The following is a 23,980-nucleotide window of genomic DNA, read 5'->3' on the forward strand; positions in this document are numbered from 1 at the left end:
TACGAGGAGCAGTCCGCGCACCAAGGAAGGTGGAAACACCGGTGCGAGGCCGGGAGAGGCCTTGCGGTGCCCGGGCGGCCACCGGGGAGCGACACCGCCGCCGCGGGGAGGCCGGGCCGGGGCGGGCCGGGGGCCGGGACCGCGGAGAAACGCGAGGCGGCCGCCGAGGAGGACGCCGGCGAGGCGGCGGCTCCACGCCCAGGAGCGCCGCTTAAAACGGCCGCCGAAAGGTGTGGCTTCTCCTTTCCTCTGCCGGCGGGGAGGGGAGAGGACGGGACGGGACCTCCGCTCTTGCCGCCGCCGCCAGCAGCCTCCGCCACCGCGCACCGCTTCGCGGCGTCCCTGCCCTCCCCTCACCTGCGGGCCGCGCCGACCCCCGGCGCTCGGCCCTTCCCCGGCCCTCGGTGGGCTGCGAGGGAGAGGCGGCACCGCGGCGGGCCCTCCCGGGGGTGAATGCCTTTCCCCCCGTCGCGTCTGGGTCAGTCTCCCCGTCGCTTCCCCGCTCGTCCCCTCTCCCCCCGGGCGGCGGCCCCCCGCGCTCCCCCGCCGCCATGAGCATCAACGGCGGCTCGCACCCGCGGATCAACACCCTGGGCCGGATGGCGCGGGCCGAGTCCGGCACCGACCTGCGCTACGAGATGAGCTCCCATGTGGTGGGGGGCGGCGGCGGCGGCACCCACACCCACAAGACCTACTACTACCAGAAGACCTACGGGGGGGACTACGCCTCCGACGGATACGGGTACGTGCGGGCCGGGATCGGGGGGCTGGGGGGGAGCGGGCCCCGCCGGCCCCCGGCCCCGCCGCCTCGGGCCCGCCTCGGGAGAGCTGCCGTGAGCCGCTCGCGGCTCGCTTTCCTAGGCGTTCGAGCTTGCAAGTCTTCCTTCTCCTCCCCGAGGAGACCAGCCTCTAAAAGGCTTTTGAAAATGCGAGTAAAGAGCTGGCTTAATTTACTTGAAAGAAAAAAAAAAACCGAAACAACTTTTGGCGGGGACTCTCTGTGGAGAGAGCAGCGGGATGAAAGGCAGAGCGGTAACCTCAGCGTCCCCGCTTCGCACTCTGGGGCGACCGTGCCTCTGTGCCGGCTGTACTGACCCAGCAGTCTCTGCTGATAAAACCCCGCTTTGCTTGGTCGTGGAAAACAAGCTGTACTGAGGTAAATTGCTTTATAGCTCGTGCAGCCAGGCGCAGCTCTCGCTGTCCTCACCAGCAGTTGCATAACTAGGGCTATAGAACGATTCCAACTGGTGGGAATCGTTCTCTTAGTCATTTTTGAGTTTGTTTCTAGCTTGTGCAAGGCCCACGAGTTTAAGGCGGTGGTCTTTTATGCAGCGATCCCTGGTATTTGGCGGCTGGGGAGCAAAGATACAGCCTGCTTCCCCCCCTCTGCCTTCTTAACTGTTTGCCGTGTTGCCGCGAGCGCCATGAAGATCTTGCGGGCAGGGTACTGGCTGTGGATCCTGGCTTGAAGAACACCTGCTTTCATGGATGCAGCTGTACCGGCAATCCACGCAGATCGATTCTGACAAAATAAGTGCAGTGGCCGTGAAGACCTCTCCATTAATCTCTTCGGCTAGGAGTTCACGGGACTGAAAAGCAGGCAGCAGTTAGAGTCGCTGAAGGAAACAGCACTGGTGTATGATAAGGCGACTATACAAAACACTGCTGGTGATTACTCTTTTTTACATGTGGAATGGCTCCATTAAACCTGTTGGCCTAATTATTCATGCCACTGACTTAGGGATTGATTTGGAAGTGCTGTCGTGTAATTTGTGTTAGAATTTAAGCCCTAATTTTACGGATAGTACATCGTGATTAGATTGCAGAAGGATGAGAATTACACATATATATTAAATAAACAGCAGATGAGAACAGGTGGGCTTTATTCTATCAAGCAGATCTATAAATGGGTGTAGAGAATTAGGATTACCCTAGAGAGCACTGAGAGCTCTGTTTAGGTACATCAGACCTGAGGAGCTGAACAAAAGACAAAACTTGCATTCTACCTATTTTTTTGTCTGTTACTCTGCCCAGTTCTTAGTTTTAGTTCTTCATTTGGCTTTCAGTTTGGTATGTGCACAGGTAAGTTAGTTATGATGAATCGCAGCTATAACATGTCTACTTACTATTACGGTAGTATAAGAATACCTATTTATTGCTATATAATTAGAAAGGTTCAGTACTTTACCATGGGAGAGTGCACATACTAGGACTCCAAAATGCCATCGCTGTGTTGTGTTTGTGAGGATCTGTTTTGCTAGTGGTGCTCCACTGCAAATACCTTTACTGTTTGCAAGAGACAGACATGAAAAGTTAATGACAGAACATGTTACTTCCTGGGCTGTTCTCTTTTTCCAGACTTTACTCTGGTGCAACTATATTGGATTCACTAGAGTGACTTCCCTATTATTCCTGACTTTCACTAGAGGAGAAATACCTTCCTTTAATTTAGCATTCCTGGGGTTTCTTACATATTTTAAACAGTCTATAGTTTGTTAGGCTCTTTCTTTAGTATTCTGGGGTGGTGTAGCCAGAGTGCAAAGGACGTGCCTGATCAAGAGGTTAAAAACATATCAACATCCTTTCATTTGCTCTCTATAACATAATATTCATATCTCCTTTTTCAGAAGGCATATCTGGCAATGAGACTGCAATTAAAGTTCACTTTATTGCGAGGCTTCTGCATGGAACTAAAGACCCCTGTTAATGAGATCAAAGTACATATATATACATATTTACATACAGGTTTTTTGTATGAGAAAAGATCTGACCATTCAAAGCACTTTAAATAATTATTTGCAAAACAATATACATGTTTGCACCTTACTGAGTTGCATAGGTTTATTTTTAATCAGTGCTGATTTGAATTAAGATGTCCCCCGCAATATAAAATGAGGGTTTTTGCCAGTTAATGAAAAAAAGCAATCGCCCGATTTTGCACATTCACTGCATGCAGAAAGTCCACTAAATCCTGTGCATGTTGTGCTTGCAGAATCAGGGCCATCATCTATGGAATTGGCTTTAATAATTGCTTTCAGCCTGACATCTTCAGTGCCAAAGTATAGTGGCAGTTACCAAACTCATAAAACTGAGGCTTCTTTTTCCATTGGGGAAGATTACTGTACCTTAATACTAAATGGAGTGGGATTCAACTTAGGGTCTAGTCTTGTAAGTTTTGGGGCGTATTCTGCCAAACAAGTCCGTGCTGAGTATTACATTACTCACAGAGCAATATAAGACGCTCCCTACCCTTAGGGCTCAGTAAGGTGCTTTTACAACATTCCCGGTTTCTTCTGGCTTGGGAACTCAGGATGAGCTTGGCCCCAGTACAGATACTCAGCTTGACGGTGAGTCACACGCTCCTAAACTGCCAATTCATCAGTCAAATATTTATCAATGTTTTTGCTACAGAGAGATAAAATCTGATATGCTGTGAGAGAAAGGAAAGAAGTGGCAAGTTGTGCAGTTTTATTTGTCATTGCTGAGATTAGGGAAAAAAATAGCCTAGGATTCATGATCACTGTGTGATGTGAAAATAAATTAATTTACACCATTCTGCTTAAGAGTTAATGTAACTTCTGTGCTTTAAGTTAGAAAAGGAGTTAGAAATTCACATCCTGTGCCCTGACATTACTTTCAGGGACTGACAGACAAAGTAAACTTGGAGAAAACAGATTCAAAGCCGTGTTTTTGCCCTTCTCATCAATCTCGCAGGGATCTGCAGGGTCCTGGCCAAGCTAAGTGGTGGTAGGGCTGGCGTGGTAAGGTCCCCTTTAAGCTCCTCTGCCACAGTATTGCATGGAGTGGGTAAAAACTGCCCCATGACGAACAAAAACATGGGCAGATGGAGAGGGAGGAATGTGTCTGAATTGCTGCTGAATACCTGCCACACCAGCAGAGCCTGCGCTGTGCTTGAGCTGGCTGAGAAATGGGTTTCAGCAACAGCTGGTGACGCTGCCACGCCATGAGACGAAAACCAGGTTGTACCTATCCCAGCTCACCTTTTCATAGGTACATGCATGAGATTTCAAGCTAGATACCTTTGCAAGTGTGAAAGCCTCTGTCAGGCGAGGGATTTGCTGGCATGTCGAGTGGCTGCTCTCCGGCACAGGTATATTTCCATGGTCCAGGCTGGACCCCGTGTTTGGCACCTCCCTCTCCCAGAGCCAGAGGTGGGAGAGGCAGCGTGTCTGCAGCCTGCAGCACAGGGCAGGTATGGCCTTTAGAAACAGTGCTGTTGCTCCTGGTGATTAATACCAGTGGGAAAAAGTGCGAGGATTTTCTGCAAATAGGTGTGGCGGGATCCCTTGTGAAACCCTGCTTGCTCTGAAGGCACTTGGCCTCAGGGGTCTTATGATTTCACCCACGACTCTTAAGTTTTTGCACATTTCTAATGGTATTTAGAGCCTGGTCGTGCAAGATGCAGGCATCTTTTGAGGTTTCCTGTCATCGTGCCTTAGCCTGTGTGCATACTCCGCAGATGGGACTCGTTTGGCGAGGCCATGGTGTGCCAAAACTGATCCTAGTAAGAGCAGAGACGTATGGGGAGAACCCAGTTACAAAACTTTCGATGATTTCTGACACCGGCATTCACCTTCTTTGAGGCGGGGGGGGAAAGCTGTGTTGAAGTATTTTAATTTCTGGTTATATTCTTACGGATATTGTGATTTGCCACCTTTTGCCAGTGTATGCCTGTGCAGGGGTTTTCAGGGGCACACACGCACAGCTGGCAGGCGGTGGCGGATGGGTGGTGGTTTAGTTGGTGTGTGCAGGCTGTGTGCTGGGAATGGCCGTTCCAGGTCAGGTTTTTCTTCTAACTTGCCTACCCTGGGCATACCAGGTAATCCCTTGATGAATCTATTGCTTGTTCAAACAAGTTTGTGTGGATGGGGTGGGGGGTGGAGGCAGGCAGGGAAGAAAAAGAAGTGCTATTGTTTTGCTCCATCGTTGAGTTATGGGAGTCGCTCAATACTTCGGACCTGCAAAAAGACCTTTTTTTAAAGCTTCCTTTACTTTTTGAATGAAAAAAAAATGCTTCGAATTTTTAAAAGGCTAAATGTTTTGTGGAGGAATCAGAAAATTTAACAAGGATTATTCTAATTTGGTTTAAATTGGTTCTTTGGGCCAAGAGTGTCCCCTTTGTGCTTCAAAAGCTTTAAGGAGCTGTCAGGCTGCTGGAAGGCTCCGCAGAGCTGCTGGAGGTGCTCCTGTGTCTCCTTTGCCCTGCTTCTCTAGACGCTAATCGCCCCCCGGATAACTCAGCGGCTGTATACTAACAAAGGCAGAAACCAGAGCAGCCTCCACGTTGCAGGCGTTTATGCTAGGGGTGTGCAGGTCTTCAGCAGCAGGAGCCAAATGAGAAAGCAGAAGGTAGCTGGCTTTCTTCCTTGCCCCTCAGGTTCTGCAGTAATGACAACTCGGTTGGGCCTGTAAGGGTGCAAGCTGAGTGTTTACAGAGGATATATCATTTATTCAAAACTTATCACTTAGGAAATCTTGCGACTGCTTGAATAAGTCAGTGGCAGCAGTAGTCAGCCCTGCTGTGTTCCTGGGACGTGGGCACTGCTGGGTTTGCCATGTCTGTCTCAACTCTTGTAACTCATCGCATGACCTCAAGTGCATTTCTCAGTCCCGTTTACGAAAAACAGGAGTAGTTATTTCTTGTTTCTGTAGAGCTGGGGGTCTCGTGAGGATCACTGGTACTACTTAACAGTTAAGTACAATCCTAGTTCAGAAATTGAGGATTCGCTGGGAAGGTAACGGCTGAGTTTAGCTCAGGTGGGGTATATTGCAGCAGGGAGATGTTGTCTGAGCTACCGTCCTGCCCAAATCCCAGTGGCAGCAGGGGTTGGGCTGTCCTCTCATCTCTCTGGGAGAGCAAGAGTGCAGTATAGCAAGGGAGAAATGTGTTCTGCCTTGACATGCAGCAAGCAGGGTGGCTCCTGTACAGAATGACGACAGTGTGAAGATGCTGTGCCTTTCCTAGGGTTCTTCTGGCAGTAGAGAGATATAGGGCTACATTTTCAGATCCCAAATAAAAGTGATTCTTCTGTGTTTTGAAGTGTTCTCATAATTTTAAAGCAAAGACGCTACCCCCCTTTGTTTTCCTTTGTTCCTATTAAACTATGTAACTATTAAAGTTAATGACTATTAAAACTAAGTCATTTTAATAAAGAACTCGGCTTAACAGTATCTTTTTGAAATTCATGAATTGCCTTCAAAATAAATGTCATGGTCTAAAATTTTGAATTGTAGGGACAAATAGGTAGTTAAGGTCTGAAGCAGTCCAGGCAGTTTTGCTCAGTGCTGTTCTGCAGGGTTTACAAAACCAAAGTAGTACAGCAAATAGATTATTGCAAATGTGTGTATTTATTAGTAGGAGTCCATGCACTCTCATGTTACAAGTCCTGCTAAAAGACCAAGCTCCAGTTCTTTCCCTTTCTGCTGGAGTGGTTGAAAATGTACGCTTTGTTTACAGGGGTGCAGTAAAACAAGTGAAAAACCTGTCCATATTTTCACTGTGTGGTGTGCCTACAGTGTTTGGTGCAGCAGGATCCTATTCACAGGTTCAAGCTTTAGATGCTGCCAGAGTTAAAATCAAATCAAATTGTTTTCATAGCAGCAGTAGTTGTTACAATGACCAAACATTACTTTAAACTCATTCAGTTTCATGTAAACAAAATCAGAGGAAGCAAGAGAGACATTGACAAAATACCATCTATAGTAATCTGCTTACTCTGTGTCCTGTGAGGATTGTTGGGGTCGTATATCTTTCTGAGGGACAAAAATGTATTTTTATATAGGATCTAGGTTACATGGTTGTACTTTGAAAATCCAGCTTCATTCTTGCCTCCACTTTGTGATGCCATCTAGCACGTTCAGGGGTTAGGGTTTGCCTCAGTTTCTTTGGGCTAGTATTTTTTGTGTTGGATATGATTTTCCTTTGGCTGGCTCTTTCCTTCTGCTTCAAGGTTGGACGTCTGCTTACTCTGCATTGGGGTTTCCGCTTTGATCTACTCATTCCCATTAAAGGCCTGTTGGCTTCAGTAAGAGGAATATTATACTGAGGGCCTTTGAAACTGCTTATGAAATACTCTCCTGTCACATGAGTGAAAAGTACTGAAGATGTGTCCATGTGAGACTGTGCTAGTGCCATCTGATGTATCAAGCAATATATGTTGAGGTATTGTCTTGCTAAGTATTTTTATTTTTTAAGTTCAGAAATTGATTTATGCCCTTCTTGTGTATATTTGTGCAGCTAAATCCTCTTCAGATTTGAAGTCTTTTGAGTCCTGTTGACTTGGTGGAGCTATGCCATCAAACATCAGCTCCTGTATTGGCATCTGTAGTCTCTGGGTATGCCCCATGTAGCTCTATTTGGTCGGCTGACAGATTTGAAAGCTGTTGGCTCGGCTAGTGTCATCAGCTGCCTTTAACAGGCCACTACCTTTTCACCTGTTATCCTAGTATGGATCTTGGTATTTTGACTAGCAAAACAGTTACTTGTTTAAAAACAAAACTGACATCCAAGTTGTTAAAAACAGCATTGATGAAATATTGTGCTCTTTTTTGGTTTCAGTTTGTATTGCTCCAACTTCTGCCATTATTTTGGTTACGTCTTTATCGACTAGATTGGAGAGCCTTAAACACTTGCTGCTTTCTTCTTGTGAAGGTGCCCATGAACTGTAAACAAGTAACTTGTAGAGCTTTATTTTAAGATCTAAATAGGGTGCGTTTAAGCCTCCCACTTTAAGGCATCTGCTCCTGCCTTTGAAACAGTTTTGTGCATGTGTATTAAACCATCTTCAGTTTTCCAACTTTTTTATTATTTGGACAATAATTCTGGATGTGGTATTCAAACATTATTGGGATGAACATAAAATACTTGTAATTCTACTTGTCCTATCTTTTAAATTGTTTTAGTAGTTTGATTTATTTGAAAATAGCTTTTCTTCACAATTTCTGAGTGTGTTAACTGTGACAGCCATTGTTCAGACCTCCTTTCAGTGTAAAGTGAAGTAATGCCTTTGAGGTCAGTGAAGTTACACTGAAGCCAGTGGAGATACACTAATGTATTACAGTAGAAGTCTGGTCCCCATCTATAGTTCTTTTGGCTTTAATGGATATCCAGCATTTATAGCTGTCAGATGACTGAAAAAGAGCTTGAATAAAAACCCACTCTTCTGATGTTCTAAAAAGAGAAAATTGCTTGGAAGGTTCCTCTCTCTTCTTTATTATGTTTCATTCATGAGAATAATTGTGGGTATAATTAAATGTAAATTTCAGATGCAGTCAGATACTTCTAGATCCAAACACAACAGTGATGCCTAAGGAGAAGGAATGATTTAGAAAAGGAAGCTGATGGGAAGCCTGGCACACAATCAGACCCATATGTTATTCTTCACAATTGTTTTCTTTAAGCTGTTTCCAAGATATACAGGGGTGCATAGCACAGTAGGGCGCAGCATTTGTGCAGCCAAAGGATCACAGGGCAAGCCAGGAGTTACATGTGTACAGCTTGTTTTAAGTTACCCAGTGATTCTCCAGTCCTGTCTCTGACAGTCTATTCCCTGGTATTGGGGGAGGCTGGTGAAAAGTTGCTCAAACTTTTTCCACTTGTTCAAGAAGAGCTGATAGGAGAACGGCAGGCTGCTGAAGCACCAACTGCACGCACTGCAGAAGAGCTCTTAAAAATATACTGTTGAACATTTCTCATCACTGCAGTGATTTTCCCAAGGACAGCTCTGACGAGTTTTTCATGTTGTCACAATTCCTTTTGCAAAGGATGGTCAGAGTCTGTTGAAGTCAGTGGAAAGATTTCCATTGAATCCACATGACTTCCTGGCTCTGAGCTGGACAGGTTTGCACCGATAGTCTTTTTGATGTTAGTGTTGTGTGGAAGGTTTGAACCTTCAGTGATTTGTAATGGAAAAGGTTACCTACCGTGAACACAGGAGTTAGAAAACTAGACAAGGCTCGGAAGCATCTTAATTTCTTACTGTCTGTTAGTAGTGGTTTATTTTAGTTTCACTGGCAAGTGCTTGGGTTTGGGAGCCGCCTGGGCTTGCTTGGGAGCTCTGATTCCATCAGCAAGGAATGGTTCTGCGCTTGAAGCACCTCACCCATGTTCAATCAACTAGCAGTGGCTCGCTTTGGTGGCTGAATCCCAAGTGCTGGAAGAGCAACCTTCTGGTGGTATGGATGCAGTAAATTATGTGCAAGACAAAAATAACGACCCTGTTATCAATCTTGGCTTTTTCCCCCACTAGAGTTCTCAGTTCTGGAGTTTTAATTGGAATCCCTGAACTCCCACTTTATTTATCTGTAAGAAAGCATGTCCTCTAACTCCAGGCCATACATCTGTTTTTGTAGTAGCTTGTGCATCTTGCAATTCCTTCTTAAGACACTGCACTAAGCTTCATGCATTTCTGCTTATAAGAGGGCCCTTCGTACGTTTGTATGGACTTGTGTGCTCTTACGGCTCTGTAGCAGAGGATCCTGCTTTCCTTTTATGCTCTGACATTTGATGGCTGCTGTCATAACACGTACAATAACATCACGCAAAGGCTATGTTCTAATGTATTGACTTTAACAAAAGATTGTGAATAATTAATTCTCACTGTAATACTCCCAAAGTTTTGTCTATCAAAGCTACAAATACTTGTACTGGAAGAAAAACTTTCTCCTTTACGGCATGCCAGTTTCCACCTTCTACTCTATCCTGTGGCAAAGTCGGTCAATGCCTGCTGTTAGAGAGTTATAAAGTGGCTCTGCCATCATGGAATCAGCATTAAAACTTCAGAGTACAGTTATGCAGGAGGGCCAGATAAAGCGTGTGTGTCTCTGAAGCTAAATGAGGTGGATTATTCCATGTAACTTCCCTTAGCTCTTCTGAATTTGTATGTCTCATGTCTCTTCAAAATGTGCCATTACTCTGTCCTTACCTCATCTTCTTCTCCCCCACTACAGTCAGAATGGGACCTGTACAGTGTCCAGACGCCAGAACACCATCCAGGAGCTTTTGCAGAACTGTTCAGATTGCCTGATGCGAGCTGAGCTCATAGTACAACCCGTGAGTGCTTCTTGTTGTTCTTATCAAAAGTGATTATGAATATTACAGGGAGTGAATGCTGCGTTGTTATCTGGACTTACAGGCTCTGCTTCTTCATCTCATTTCTCCCCTCTCAGCTGTTTGTGAGAGGCAACTGGGAGCAGAACAGCATACTTCCTTCCTAGGTCTCCCTCTTCTGTCTCCACTCAGTGTTCAGTAAAACTGACTGAAATGCATCCAATTAAGAAAAGGGGGACTTCTCGATTTAAAATAAACCAACCCACCCTCCAAACAGGTTCTGCTCAGTGTAAACAGCTGTTAATAATGTTATGACCACTTATACTCTCTTAGTGTGTCCTGTAGAATATCATCATCATTTTCTGGGCCGTAATGAACCTGAACCACCATAGGAAAAACCTTCATTACCTTTATATTTTATTTTTCCAGGTGATTCCTAAAGAAGTATATGAAAGTAGATTAAAATCTTCTTGACTGTTTCATCCCAAAAGCATACAGATGATCTTTGCTGTATGTTACACTGATATAAACCCATAGTGCCTGGGGGTGGGTTACTCATTGATGCTAGATTCAGTCCTGGTGAACATGACTCTGCCGAAGTCAGAGGAGGTGCAGGGTGGTGAAGGCATCCTGCTGTTGAGGCCACTGAGATGCAAAACCCGTTCACAGTTCTGTCAGTAGATGTGATATAATGCACACTTTTGGACCCTCTGTGGACAGAAAATTCTTTCAGGAATGAACTCTGGGGTTAGCAGTTCATTTCCTTTTCAGAGATACAGCATGTGTGAACATGTTTATATAAAAATCAATGCCAGAGTAAATACTGCCTCTTGTTAAGGATTAATATTATTCCAGTGAAGTTAAAAGAAAGTGATGTTTAGTTCCAGCTTGGTGCCACAACATGCATTGCTTACTTGGGTTTTTTTCTTTTCTTTCTGAGGGACAAAGTAATGAGGTCCAACATTTTATTTGCAAAATCAAATCACAGCTGGGTTATGTTTTGTTCAGCATGGCTGTGTCAGTGTGGGATGAGATCAAAGAGCCATGTTTTCCTGCTTGAAGCACCATGACCATGCTGGTCCACTGCACTGAGGGTGCACAGAGAATTTGCCTAGACTTTGGGGGATAAGGTGGGATGCAAGTGTGACGGGGCATGGAGCTGGTCCCAGGCAAACAGGGTGCAGTCTGTGTTTTTGCAGGGGAGAAAGGTCTTAGAACCTCAGCGAAACTTCTGAAAAATCAGGAGCAATATCCACAAACTCCCACTAGGACAGTGTTTGCTTCTTGTCCTCTAAACACAAAAGCATAAGGTCTTAAAAACTTAGCACACCATGTGAAGCCTTGGCTCCACTGAAATAAACATCAGTCAGGATGTGCTGTTCTTTATGGAAAGATTTGGTTGGTACTATGTTTTAATAATTTTCTTTCGTATTTTATTTGTAATTAGGACTTTCCAATGACTGTGGATCCTCTGTTAATTGGCCTTCTGCCAGTTAAAATTGGCAGAGACCTAGCGGTTGAAACCTATCATGCTTCTTAAAAATAATCAGTCCTCATAACATATCTTTTAAAACAACCAAGCTGAAGCTTAGGTGGTGAATATTTAATTTAATCTCCCTTTTTTTTTTTTGTTTGTTTGTTTTAGGAATTGAAATATGGGGATGGTGTCCAGATTAGAGGGAACAGAGATCTGGAAGAGTGTTTTGCACAGGCAAATGACCAAATGGATATCCTGGATGGGCTGATCAGAGAGATGAGGCAGATGGGCCAGCCCTGTGAGATGTATCAGAAAAGGTATTGCCAGGGAAGGGTTGGGGGAGGGAATGTGGCTGGTAAAAGTGTGTGGTATCTCAAGTGCTCACCTTCCGTGGTGTTGCAGGATGTGACAGAAATCAATAAAGTGGAACTAAATCTGTTTGGGTCATGCTAACATGGAGAAGGGCCTTGCAGTAATGTATTTCTTACACAATTTCACGCCTTGGTTGTCCCCATGAAATTTTAGTCAGTTTATTTTTTTTTCACAGCCTGTGCTTTCAGCACTTTGTTTTGAATACTTGGTGGTCCAGTAGGAGAGATGAATTGCATTGTTTCCATGTTTTCTGGGTGTTTTCCTCATAGATGCTAAGTGGCTTCTTCCCTTTCAGGCTGCTTCAACTTCAAGAGCAAATGCGTGCCCTGTACAAAGCCATCAGTGTTCCCCGTGCCAGGAGGGCCAGCTCCAAAGGTGGTGGTTGCTACTCCTCTCAGAGTGGCTCAGGTTGGGATGAGTACACGAAACGTGTCACAAGTGAATGTTTAAACTGGATGAGGCAGCAGAAGGTAAATCTGGAAAACCAGAGACACTGCTAAGACCTGGTGTTTGTGAATGTCACCTCACATGTAGTAATGTTTTGGGTGCCAGTAGAAAATTAAAAGTACACGAGTGCTCATATATTATTCCAAGTTCATCTTTTTTTTTTCTTCTTTTTTTTTTTTTTTTTTTTTCCCCCCAGTATTGTACATCTAGTGAGTTTCCACTGAAGTATGAACATGGATTTGGGGTCATCTTTTGCAGAGGAAAAAGTGTGGAAGTTAGATTTGAAAGCTAAATGAGACACAGCTGTTAACATAACAAAAGGCATTGGCATGTTTGCCTTAGAGATTATTATGCTTGATATTTCCTTCCTTCCTTCCACAGGTTTCCTTTATGATTCATATTTATTTAACCCTTTACACCGATAGGACTAGCTTCACAGATTTAACCATTGTGCATATTTTACAGTTGTTCTCCCCCTCTAATCTATCCTTATCACAGTGGGAACCAGAAGGTAGAGCTGATTGCCACAGGACTAGACTTTCGGAAGTCGCTGCCAAAATCCACGTGAAAATGCTGAAGTTGTGATCTGTTGCATTCCCAGAATAAATTTGCCTATGCACAGCCGTTGATGGTGTAACCTGGAGTAGAAAACACATGTTGAGAGCTCATAGTCTGTTTTTGTGCTGCTGAAGTGAAAGTTGGGTGTTTGTGGTTGACAGCCCTTTCTGAGAGGCAGGTAGGGAGGATGGAACAAGGTGGCTGAAGTTATACTTTTCAGACTCCTTGTAAATTGAAATTGCGTTATTTTTATCTCTCTTTATTAGGTGGTTGCTTAGTGATCCTGTCACAGTTATCTGCATATGGTGTTTGCCAGGTGGTTGCTGTGTAAACCAGATGAGGAGGGGAGAGCTCTGTACAGTTCCCATACTTTTATGTGAGTGCTAGTCATAGTCTAGTCTTTCAGTGCCCTCCCATAGCGTGGCATGTTTTAGAGGAAGAAGGGGAAGTGGAGATACACTCCTTTAGTGGTAACGTGTATAAGCATTGTGCCTGGACAGTAACAGCAGATATAATTGCTCTGCACCCACTGTGGGAGAGTAGGCTAATTGTCAGACCTGCCATGGTTTGAGGAGTGATGTTGAACAGACACTGGGCACGCTTCCAGCGATGAAGGACAGTGAACAAGCTGCACCTCCCAAAGACGCCACGTGACACCCTGCTCAGACACCCCTCGCTAAGCACAGGGAGCATAAGCAAGTGCTTTATAGCTGTGTTCCCACACAAAACCTCCTGTGAAAGTAAAAGTCTCTCTCTCTCTCCCTTTTTCAGTCCCTAAGGCAAAGCTGAGGTGGGGCCAGTAAGCACTTAGCTCCCTGTTGGGCTTTTGAGATATTTTTTTTTTAGGGAAAATTTATTTTTAACTTTCCATCATGCCTCTTCTTTCCATTGTGCCTCGCTGTGTCTCATTACCTGCTCACATTGGGACTATGATAATGTTTCCCCTAGTAACATGGTGAGATGTGGGAAGAAGGTCTGAGCAGCTGTGGTTTTCTGCCGGTGTTTTTCTGTTTTCTGTCTGGATGGTTTGCTGACAGGAGAATCAGGTGGTAGGAGGGTTGGTCAAATTTCCAGTACAGAATTAGGGAAAATGCAGTGAAATCCAGACGGCCTTTGTTCGCATACTGGCAGCCAGCCAGGACTGCCACTGTTGCTACAGTCTCTTTAGACTGCTTAAATATAATGAGGAGGGTCAAAGTCCTGTAACTTTTAAATGGCTGAATGCAAAATGGTTTTGTTTCTTGGATCATTTTCAACAGTGCCTTTGAACCCCTACGCTTGAGTGTGGTTCAGGCTTTATTGTCATCTGTTGACTCTTAGAGGTTTAGCTCCAGGCTCGTAATTACTAAATTCAGTCCCAACCCAAGATTAAGATACCTGTTTCTTTACTGTGTGCGTGCGCAGACAGGCATTCAGACAGAAACGGAGTGTGTCTTTAGAGCGTAAAAGAGGATTTGGAGTTTGAGGAGCTGAATTGTGAATTCCGTGGCTTTTAATATTTAAAAATAATGAAACAAAGAACTGCAGTCAGGTAGTTTTTGAGTTAGTAATTATCCAGGTGTATTACTGTTTTTCAAAGGCTGTTTCTAGAGGTTTTCACTTGGCAACCTACAATAAATGTTGCCAAAATGCAAGACAACGTATTCTATAATAATTTCAGTTTATCTTCTGTTTTTTCATTTAGTTTGACTGCATTTAACTGAAGTTATTGGAGTTTATGTGAGCGTAATTAAGATGGAAATGTAGTATACTGGGCTACAGAACTTGGGTCTGGGTATTTTCACATTAATTGCATGAATAGCATTGTTTGGTAAAGTAATAATTTGTTTTCAGAGTGATAAGAATGTAACTATACTGTAGAACATAAATGAACAGTTTGGTCCAAAGAAAACAGATTAAAATACACTACTGAGTGTGCTTCATCTAGTCTAATTTTAAGCAACTTAACTATTTTTCCCTACTTTGTTTCTTCTACTTTGGAAGCCTGTCACACAGTTTAAGTGATGACAATTTTAAGAAATTGTAACCCCCTATTCTGAACTTCCCTTTGTTCAGTTTTACTCTCTACTGCATAGTTGTGTTTCCTTCAGTTCAATTCCTTTATGCTCTGATTTAGATAATAAAGTTGGAAATGAAAGTACAAATACTGTCTCTTTCTCCTAGGCTGAAATGGAGCTAGTGAAATGGGGGTTTGATGCAGCATCCATTGAGCAACAAATTGGTGACCACAGAAGAACTCACAATGCCATTGGAGACTATCGCTGGCACCTGGACAAAGTCAAAACAGATCTGGTAATTACTGTCTTCCCTTACAGGTTGCTTGGTGTAAATTTATATCATTGACTTGCTACTGTTCCACTACAAAAAAGAATGCTGAATAGCTCAGCTTCTTTTCAGAAAGCACTGGTGTCATGACAGCAACCACTTTCAACCCTAATATTTATTATTTCATGATTATTTTGTGTTCCACTTCTTTCCCTAGAATTTTAAAATGAAACTTTAGTAGGTATTTAACACTTTGTTGTAGTGTACCAAGGCTGGCAAATAAATATTGCAACATTCTTTGTGAGAAGAATGGCTAAGAATGATTATTCTCGCTTTCTGTCTAGGTACGTTAAAACAAGAAAGTGAAAGGATAAGGTGGGTGCTTAGTACAGCCTTGAGTAATGAGGCAATTTCTGTGAAAAATGCCCAAATTCTGGGCTAAGCTTAGAGCTTTTCTTAGGTGTGGATTTTTTGTTTTCTTTTTGGTTTTTTTTCCCCTCTGAGGCTTCTGTTTCCCTCTGGATTTTGTGATTGGAATAAAGAAGTTGCTGGAATAAAAAAGTCATTGAAAATGCAGTGGTTAACTTCCTCTCCTATCAGCCCAGCAGCTAGGTATAGGAGAGAGAAGGCTTACTTCATTCCCATTCTTCTTTTCTGTTAGTTGCTCACACAGACAGGAGGAGAGAGAGTTGGATCTAAAGAAAAGGCACTCCGTTCTGGAGCTCTGATCTCTCAGCCAAGCTGAAGAGTAGAAGGGGTGTTACTCTCTTTTTCCTTCTTCAAATAGGAAAGGTGATAGTCTGGCCCTATGGAATACCAGTTCCAAGGTTGTGCAGGTTCCCAGTCATAGGAACAGGAAAAAAAATTGGAGCCTCCTGCTCACATCGTAGCTTATACTACTTCATAATCTCCAAAGCTAGCTCTAGGACTAGCTGGTTCCCCACAGCTGTCTAGGAGTTTGGTACAGAAAGAGATCCAGTTTGGGGAGCTGTGTTGGTATTATGGGGGTTATGTGCAATCTTGCTTATGTACTAAGCATCCCTGAGGGAAGTAAGTTTGTCCAAGCCTTGGTTTTATACTTCTTGTGGTTCTCCAGTGGTGCAGATCTGCTACTCACCTATGTCTCTTGCAGGCATTTGCAGGTTACCACCTGTAGTTACAACGTTATGATACTGACACTGTAAAGGAAATATCAGCAAATAGGCAACTTGTAAAAGGCTCACTAAATATTTGCTGTCTCTGTTTCAGCGGGAGAAGGCTGCAGTTCATCAGCTGGAGGAAGAATATGAAGGACTGCTGGTGAGCATGAGATGTGTTCAGTTCTGATACCCTCTATGATGAATGCTCTTTTTGCTTTATTAACACTGGTGTTACAGTCAAGGGACACTTCAGGTTTCAGCAGAGTGACAGATGCATATTTAAATAATTCTGTTCAGCAGTAAACTGTCAGTGCTTTGTAGTTTCTGTAAGGTTCAGTTTGAGTCATGAACTTGAGATTAATTCATTACCTCGTGTATAATTGACTTACCCTCACGAGGAGGTTTCTAGTTTGCACCTGGTGAAGGGAATTGGTCACTAAGCTGGTGAAGAATAGAGCTCTGCCTCCTTAATGGGAGTAAATGTAGCAATGAAGTTAGTCTATATATGAAGCTTAAAAAGTTACTCAAAGGTGGGATTACAATCAAATTTAGTGTAGGGCTGTGCACCTTCCCTGTTTTGGATCTTCATGTAAAATACAGTGAGAATCTTGTGGAAATGGTAGATTTAACCCTTGGGATTGGAAGCTGATTCCTGTACACATTCAAGCAACAGGATGTGTATTATGATGTGAGGGTGGAGAAGGAATCTTTTCATCAAGTGTCATCTGTGCAAAAGGTGCTACAAACATCAAGGATGTACTATGAGCAGCAAATGCAAGTAGAAATGATGTTAAATGTTCGGGTGTTTTTTGTATTTTCCCTCATGCCTTTTTGCTTGCCTGCCTACATGTCTGCTACACTTGTGTTTGGAATAACTTTCAGAAGCTGCTGACTTCAGGTTCCTATTGTTCTATAAATCCAGATACATTGTCCACTGTCCATTGCCAGCAGGTTTCATGCCTCTATAAACGCAGGCACATTATCTGCTGTCCATTGCCAACAGGTTTTATAGATGTGTGATTTTTACCGTTATTTTAGTTTTCAAAAAAAAGAAAGGACACGCTGTGCTCTTGGCTTCCCCTTCTCCACCCAGCAAAGGCATTTCTGTGTTTATGGCTTCTAATTTCTGGAATTCCTTGCAGAAATACTCCTTTGAGAGAATGGATCAGCTCCGTCAATTCCAGAACCTCATCCAAGCCACCAGCAGAGAAATCATGTGGATTAATGACTGTGAGGAAGAAGAGCTTCTCTATGATTGGAGTGACAGGAACACTGACATTGCCAGGAAGCAGGAGGCCTTCTCTGTAAGACAGCTCAACCTCCCCATGCTTTCCATGGGTCCTCTTTTGGGATAGTGAGGGAGGAACAGCCTAGCTCTGAGAGACTGATCACAGGATGGGCGTTTCTTCACTCTTTTGAAGTTTCTGGGGATTTTTATCCACACTTTCGGATTAAGTACTGTGTGACAACCTTTTGAGTCAAGATTGGACATCTATTGGAAGATTGTGGTCCCATTCAACCAGTTGTCATGGTTTCTTCTGACCTTGGAAGCTGGCCTTATCAGTGCAGTCCACTGTGGACTATTAGTGACATATAGGTTGTGCACGCTGTTGGCATGCTAAACTAAGGGACTTGAATCAAGTGGTTTAATTCTCCCTATTAGGACTATGTAGGGGTTAGAGGGTCCCCATATTTGGCCCCAGTGTCTGTCACCAGGAAGTAAAGCTATACCAGAGGGAACTGGTCTCTTCCTCTGATGGTTTTGCCAGCAGCATGTTGAGCACATGGCCAGAGGTGGTTTGCACTGCTCCTTGTCTTCTGCGGGTACGTAGGGAAATTGAGCACGTGCATTTCTTTAACCAATATTGGTGCTGATCTCCAAATTGAAAAATGAATGAAAGTTCACACTACTAAGGAGGTACCTTTTTTTTTTTTAGTTCAGCTGTTCTGGATGTTGCAAGATGCAGTCATTTTTGCTTCCATCATTCCTAGGAAAGGCAGAACTTTGGCCGCTTTGCTATGTGAAGCGGTAAGCCTAGAGACTAGAACTGAGATGACTGTACCTTCTTTGATTCTGCTGTCTTCATAATTAACTTCAGTACACTGAACAGAAATACGTAGTGTTAGCAGGATAATTTTACATTATCACAACTATCTGGAAAATTTTAAGTAAATCATCCTGTGCAGCGTACGTTTGGGGGCTTGTTTAATGCTGTGTTTTGGTTGTTTAGAAACGCATGAGTGAACTGGAGCTTAAAGAAAAAGAACTCAATAAGCTAAAGCAAGAAAGCGACCAGCTAGTGCTCAACCAGCACCCTGCTTCAGACAAAATTGAGGTGAGTTAGACTTCGTGTGATTTCACTTGCTCCTTTCGTTGCTATGTGGCAAAAGTTCTCAGTGAAAGTCTGCAAATGAAATGCTGCGTTTGGACCTGAGAAAGTTTTGCTTGCCAAAAAGTATGTCCGTTTTTATACAGCTATATGAGATGCTCTAATAAATGTTACTACCTTCCTCTACAAACCTGGCCACAACAACTGCAGGCTTCTTAAGAGCTATTGAGAGAGCTCTCATTGCTATCAAATTTGATGATAGATGCCTGTAAAAATTAATGTGAGGCTTAGGGAGTTGTCTGAGTGTATTGAAATTGCTGTTATCTTGTTTGAGTCGCCTACAGTATAGCAGAATCTATGGTAGGAAGGCATGTCATTGCTCTTCTGCTATTTTAGTAGGCATGTTTTGAAGAAAGCCACACCCTTTATTGAGGTTTTATATTTAATCCAGGTGCAAATACTTTCTGCAGCTGAAATTCGTAGTGCATTTCTACAGCTTAGCCAAGACATTTTTGCTTTCACAGCTTGGTGTACATTTACCTTTCAATTACAAAGGCTGCAACAATTTGGAAAATCTCATTTTATTAGGAAATGCTGTAGTTCTTATAGTTTTAAGAGTGCATAAGAACCCTGAAACTAAAAGAAGCTAATAGGAAAACAGAGTCCTTTCTGCTTTTCAGTGTATTTACTTTGTTAACCGTTACCATGTTGTGTGAAATCACCATTCATATTTCTTCTATGGTCAGTTTCTGCCTTAAAGGAAAGATCCTTTTAAGCTCCAGCAGTGAAGTAAAAGTTGTGTGTAATTTTCTAAAGAATATACATGAGGACTACTTGAGAAGTGTTTGAATTTAAAAATAGCCATCATAAAAAATCATGCTTGACAATGTTCCTTGGAAGGAGAACATGACAATTTGCAATTGAAATATTTTATTTGCACTACTGTTTGTGCTTTTCACCCCTTTTTGTTCATGCACTTCAGGCTTTATGCTGATCAAACAAAATTCAAGTCATGAACAAATTTCTCTCTGCATCCCACAAGCAGTTATTTAACTCATTTCAGTTAGGTAGATGCTTAGAAGTTGGGGAACTATTTGCATGAGTTACATTATTCTGGTGTGCATGAAATTGTTTCAGCAGATTTTTTTATTTGCATTTATGTGGAGCATAAATAGTTTTGCTTGAGTGTAGATATGGGAGAGATCAGTGTGGTGGTTTGAGTTCTGTATATTACTATTTTTGTTAGGCCTACATGGATACATTACAAACTCAGTGGAGCTGGATTCTTCAGATTACCAAATGCATTGATGTTCATCTGAAAGAGAATGCAGCTTACTTTCAGGTGAGTAGTGATGTGGAAAGTTCATGCTACTTTTGTTAAAAGTGTGAATCCCATCACAGATATTTTTTTTTTCCCTGTACCAAAATCTTTCTAAATCCATACACAGTTGTGCATAACACACTGTCACCGTATTGTAAATGGTACCATTCTGCTAGATGTGAACTGGGATTTCTCATGACAGGAACCCACTGATTTTTAGCAGACATTTCTAAGAGCTGTGTACAACTGAAATCACAACTTTTCTCCTGTAGTTCTTTGAAGAGGCCCAAGCCACAGAGTGCTACCTGAAAAACTTACAAGACTCCATCAGAAAGAAGTTCATCTGTGATAAAAGCATGTCACTGCAATCTTTGCTGGAGCAGATCAAAGAGCTGGAGGTACTGTCACACCCACCTAACAGGTTATGTTCTGCTTTCCCTGGAAATCAGTTGCCATTTTCAGATACCAAATGTAAAGCCAGGTGTACTGCAATGTTTATAAACAGTACTGTATGAACTTGAAACCATAATGGTATATTCCTGCCCATTTCTTAGGAAAGCTTACAAATGGATCAGTGTTATTTTAATTTGTGTAATACTGTTTGTGAACTCTGATTTCTTTTTAAATCTGGAATGAGCCCAACATATTCCCGAGTTTCTGACATGCTAACAAATTAAAAAAAAAAAAAGAAAGACTTTCATTCATAGGTGGTAGAATAGATTTTGCCTCAAAGGATAAGTGCATTTAGTAAATGATTCATCAAGTTGCTATATCACTGTAGTCTCTTTGAAAGGCCTTAGTTAGACAAAAAAGCTGAGTTATTTGTTCATCATGAATTAGGTACTACAATTCCAAATTGAATATACTGGAGAAAAAAATGTTGGTGATGTAAAAGGGCAATTGCTGAAGTCAGGTTTGAGAGTGTAGTTACTACTTTTTTCAGTTAGCATTCATGTTGTAATAGATTCTTTCCGTTTATTGCTGTGTTTCTTAGACATCACTTTAACCACATTGCAGATCCGTATGAAAAACCTGCTTTGCAAGTTTTGCAAACTTTGCAGCTTGCCAGAGTTGCAAAGATACTTTGATGTTTCTTTTCTCTTTTTTTAAAACTCCAGTTTTACATGGTAGGCCAAAGACTCATCCCACTGGAGCTAAAGGAAGCTTTGCCTGCTGTGGGCTCCAGATGTATCCCTCTCTTAATAAAACAGTGGGAACTAGATGTGGTTTCTTTTTAGAATTAATTTTTAACATACAATTAATCTTTGCAGAATGAACGAGAGAGAATTCTTGAATACAAGAGGCAAGTGCAGAGTTTGGTGAATAAATCCAAGAAGATCGTGCAGCTGAAGCCACGTAACCCAGACTACCGGAGTAATAAGCCCATTATTCTCAAGGCTCTGTGTGACTACAAACAGGATCTGGTATTGTATCCCTTTTTGGCTGAGAATTAACATCATGTAAACTAGAATGTGGCAAATGATTTAGTAAACAAACTGTTGCGCTGATAGGTGTAGCCCCTTTGTCTGCTTTTGGTCAGCATTTAAATTTCTTTGACAAAAAAGCTCTGACTTGCTTGCAATTATGAATAAACAAGCTAGGTTCTGGTTGGTTAGTAAGTCTAGTAAAAATTATTAATATTAGCCCATTAAATAGTATTAATACTCATAGTTCAAATTAGCACAGAAAAGTCTCATTGGTAATAGGGTTAAAATTGTTATACAGATGCTTCCCAGCATCTACACCTTTTTTTTGGTGATTGCTTACCCTTCCAGTGTCCCTCTGGGTCCTTAGGTCAACACTTCATCTAACAAAAGGTGAGGAATGTACAGCGAGTCATTGGTATACCCAGTTTTTTGCTGGATGGAGTATGAAATTGATGGTGGTGGTTTTTCTTCCTCCTCAGTACTGGGGCTGCTTGGGTTTATTTCTATATTTTTTCTTAACACTAGGCTTAGATGTGTTTTCTGCTTACGTGCTCTTTCTCTTCACTGGTTCCCAATTACCCAATTATTTTGATCTGTTATCTGTAAAACTTGTTTTACCTGATTCACTAGGTTGTACTCCTGTAGTGACCAGTAATTGACCACTGTGATTTGTGTTTACGATCTGGGGTTTCTGCTATCTACTCTGTGTCTGTGTTCTTCCATACCACATTTTATTCCAGAGTCACAGAAGTTCAGCCCACACAGAGCAACTACTTGTTGTTACTGTAAGCAAAACTAAACAAATTTAGGCAATGGTCCTGACTGCTTGGCAATTGCTCTTACTTTAAGCAAGCTAAATTCTGCTCAGATGAAGGTAAGCCCAGACAAGTCTGGAGCCCCTGCATGCTCAGATCAATGCAAAGTCCGTGGCCTTTTACTAGTTATGTCAAAAACCATATTTGCTGGCTGCAGAGGTGTGACGCAGATAGAGTCCTGTCAGGATAAATGATAGGAAGAACCTCCCCTCTTGGATGTGAGTGGGTTGTAACCTGCACCATGGCCACATCCATGGCCATATCGTGTCAGGATTTCTGGCAGCTGGGGCTGGTGGATCTAGCTCTGCTGTGCTCGCTCCCAGTCCTTTTGCAAATATGGATGCAGCACTAAGCATCCTTAGGCCTCCAGCTCACATACATACAGGAATATGTATGCAGCTTTACAGCCACACATGGTTGCATAGCTTACTGTGGCCATGTGTCATGCTCAGTCTTTGATATTTGTCATGGCAATCCCCAAGTCTGATGATCAACTGGACTGGCAACTGCTCAGAGTGTTCTGTGGCTCCCACTTCGTTTTCTTGGGTTTTCTTCACATGGAAACCGGATTCAGCGAGAAGGGGTTGATCTGTACTGATTTCTTGTCCCAGTGTGAAGCCAAGATGCAGACCTAGACCTGGCAGCTGGGAAGCACTCCCACTTCTGTGATCTAGATGCATCTTCCTTGTCTGTCTCTCCTAGAAGCCCCATCTTACTTAACTAAAGAAAAAAATGTTGTTCTGCGTTCCTTACAGAAAACGGTGCGCAAAGGAGATGAGTGTATCCTGAAGGACAATAATGAGCGCAGCAAGTGGCTGGTGACTGGCCCTGGAGGAGTAGATATGCTGGTGCCATCTGTTAGTCTTATCATCCCACCTCCCAATCCGTTAGCAGTGGATCTTGCTACCAAGTGAGTTGCTGCCTGGGTTTGGACACCTACCACTGGGAGTAGATAGAATAGTTTACTCAAAATAGCAACCAATCACAAAATCTGGTCTGTGCCTTGATCAGAGTGCCCCCTCACCCTATAAGGGTGGGGGATTAAGGACTAGACCCTTGATTTGAGGAAATTCCCTGCAGTGAAGCTTCCTGGGATCTGGGTTGGGATCTAAAAATATTTAAAATTTAACTTCTACAAGGTTTTTCCTCATTTCTAATAACGAAAGTCATGGATAAATTAATTTCCAAGATTTTTTTTCAAGTAGAGAACAAGCCTTAACACACTCCACATCTGGTGGATGTTTCTTTGAATGTTTTGTAGCTATGCTGCAAGGACAGGCACGTTTTGACCATGTAATTTATTTTCTCATCTCAGAATTGAGCAATACTATGAAGCTATTTTAGCTTTGTGGAACCAGCTGTATATCAACATGAAGAGCCTGGTATCTTGGCATTATTGCATGATCGACATTGAGAAAATCAGGGCAATGACTATTGCCAAGGTAAGAATCCAGCTGGCCTTACCTGTAGACCAGGGACATCCATGACCTGCCCTCTGCTGTCCCAAACAGTGCTTGCTGTGTCCTGTACAGATGTATGTTCTGCAAAATCATGGGCCTTCCTTTTGCTGGGTTGCACAAACGCTTATATGTGGAAGTTGTGGTTTTATTAAAGGAGAGGCAACATGCTTTCCCATTCAAATATGTTATGGATAAACAGGAAGATTAGTTGAGGGGTTTTATTACATACTTGCTGTACTTGTTCCCACTATGCAAGGGAATGGGTAGACAGAGTAAGATGTATAATTTCTTAAGTTATGA

At 42.8% G+C, this 23,980-nt stretch overlaps 1 protein-coding gene across 3 annotated transcripts in view; it reads left to right on the forward strand.

The window, feature by feature from the left end:
• The first annotated feature begins 238 nt into the window (after positions 1-238).
• Positions 239-23,980, forward strand: part of LOC115353040 (desmoplakin) — a 39,803-nt gene continuing 16,061 nt past the window's right edge. For 2 of the 3 annotated variants that reach the window (XM_030041976.2, XM_030041978.2), the window contains exons 1-13: positions 239-742; positions 9,970-10,072; positions 11,715-11,863; positions 12,214-12,388; positions 15,087-15,215; positions 16,437-16,487; positions 17,470-17,631; positions 18,559-18,663; positions 19,904-19,999; positions 20,251-20,376; positions 21,250-21,402; positions 22,976-23,130; positions 23,536-23,662. In XM_030041976.2, coding sequence (XP_029897836.1) covers positions 552-742; positions 9,970-10,072; positions 11,715-11,863; positions 12,214-12,388; positions 15,087-15,215; positions 16,437-16,487; positions 17,470-17,631; positions 18,559-18,663; positions 19,904-19,999; positions 20,251-20,376; positions 21,250-21,402; positions 22,976-23,130; positions 23,536-23,662 — 1,722 coding nt within the window. In that variant the 5' untranslated portion in view covers positions 239-551. The remainder of the gene's footprint in view (positions 743-9,969; positions 10,073-11,714; positions 11,864-12,213; positions 12,389-15,086; positions 15,216-16,436; positions 16,488-17,469; positions 17,632-18,558; positions 18,664-19,903; positions 20,000-20,250; positions 20,377-21,249; positions 21,403-22,975; positions 23,131-23,535; positions 23,663-23,980) is intronic. The other variant, XM_030041977.2, reaches the window with a different exon arrangement.

The sequence above is a fragment of the Aquila chrysaetos genome, chromosome 18 (genome assembly GCF_900496995.4).
Source record: "Aquila chrysaetos chrysaetos chromosome 18, bAquChr1.4, whole genome shotgun sequence".
Lineage (NCBI taxonomy): Eukaryota > Metazoa > Chordata > Aves > Accipitriformes > Accipitridae > Aquila > Aquila chrysaetos.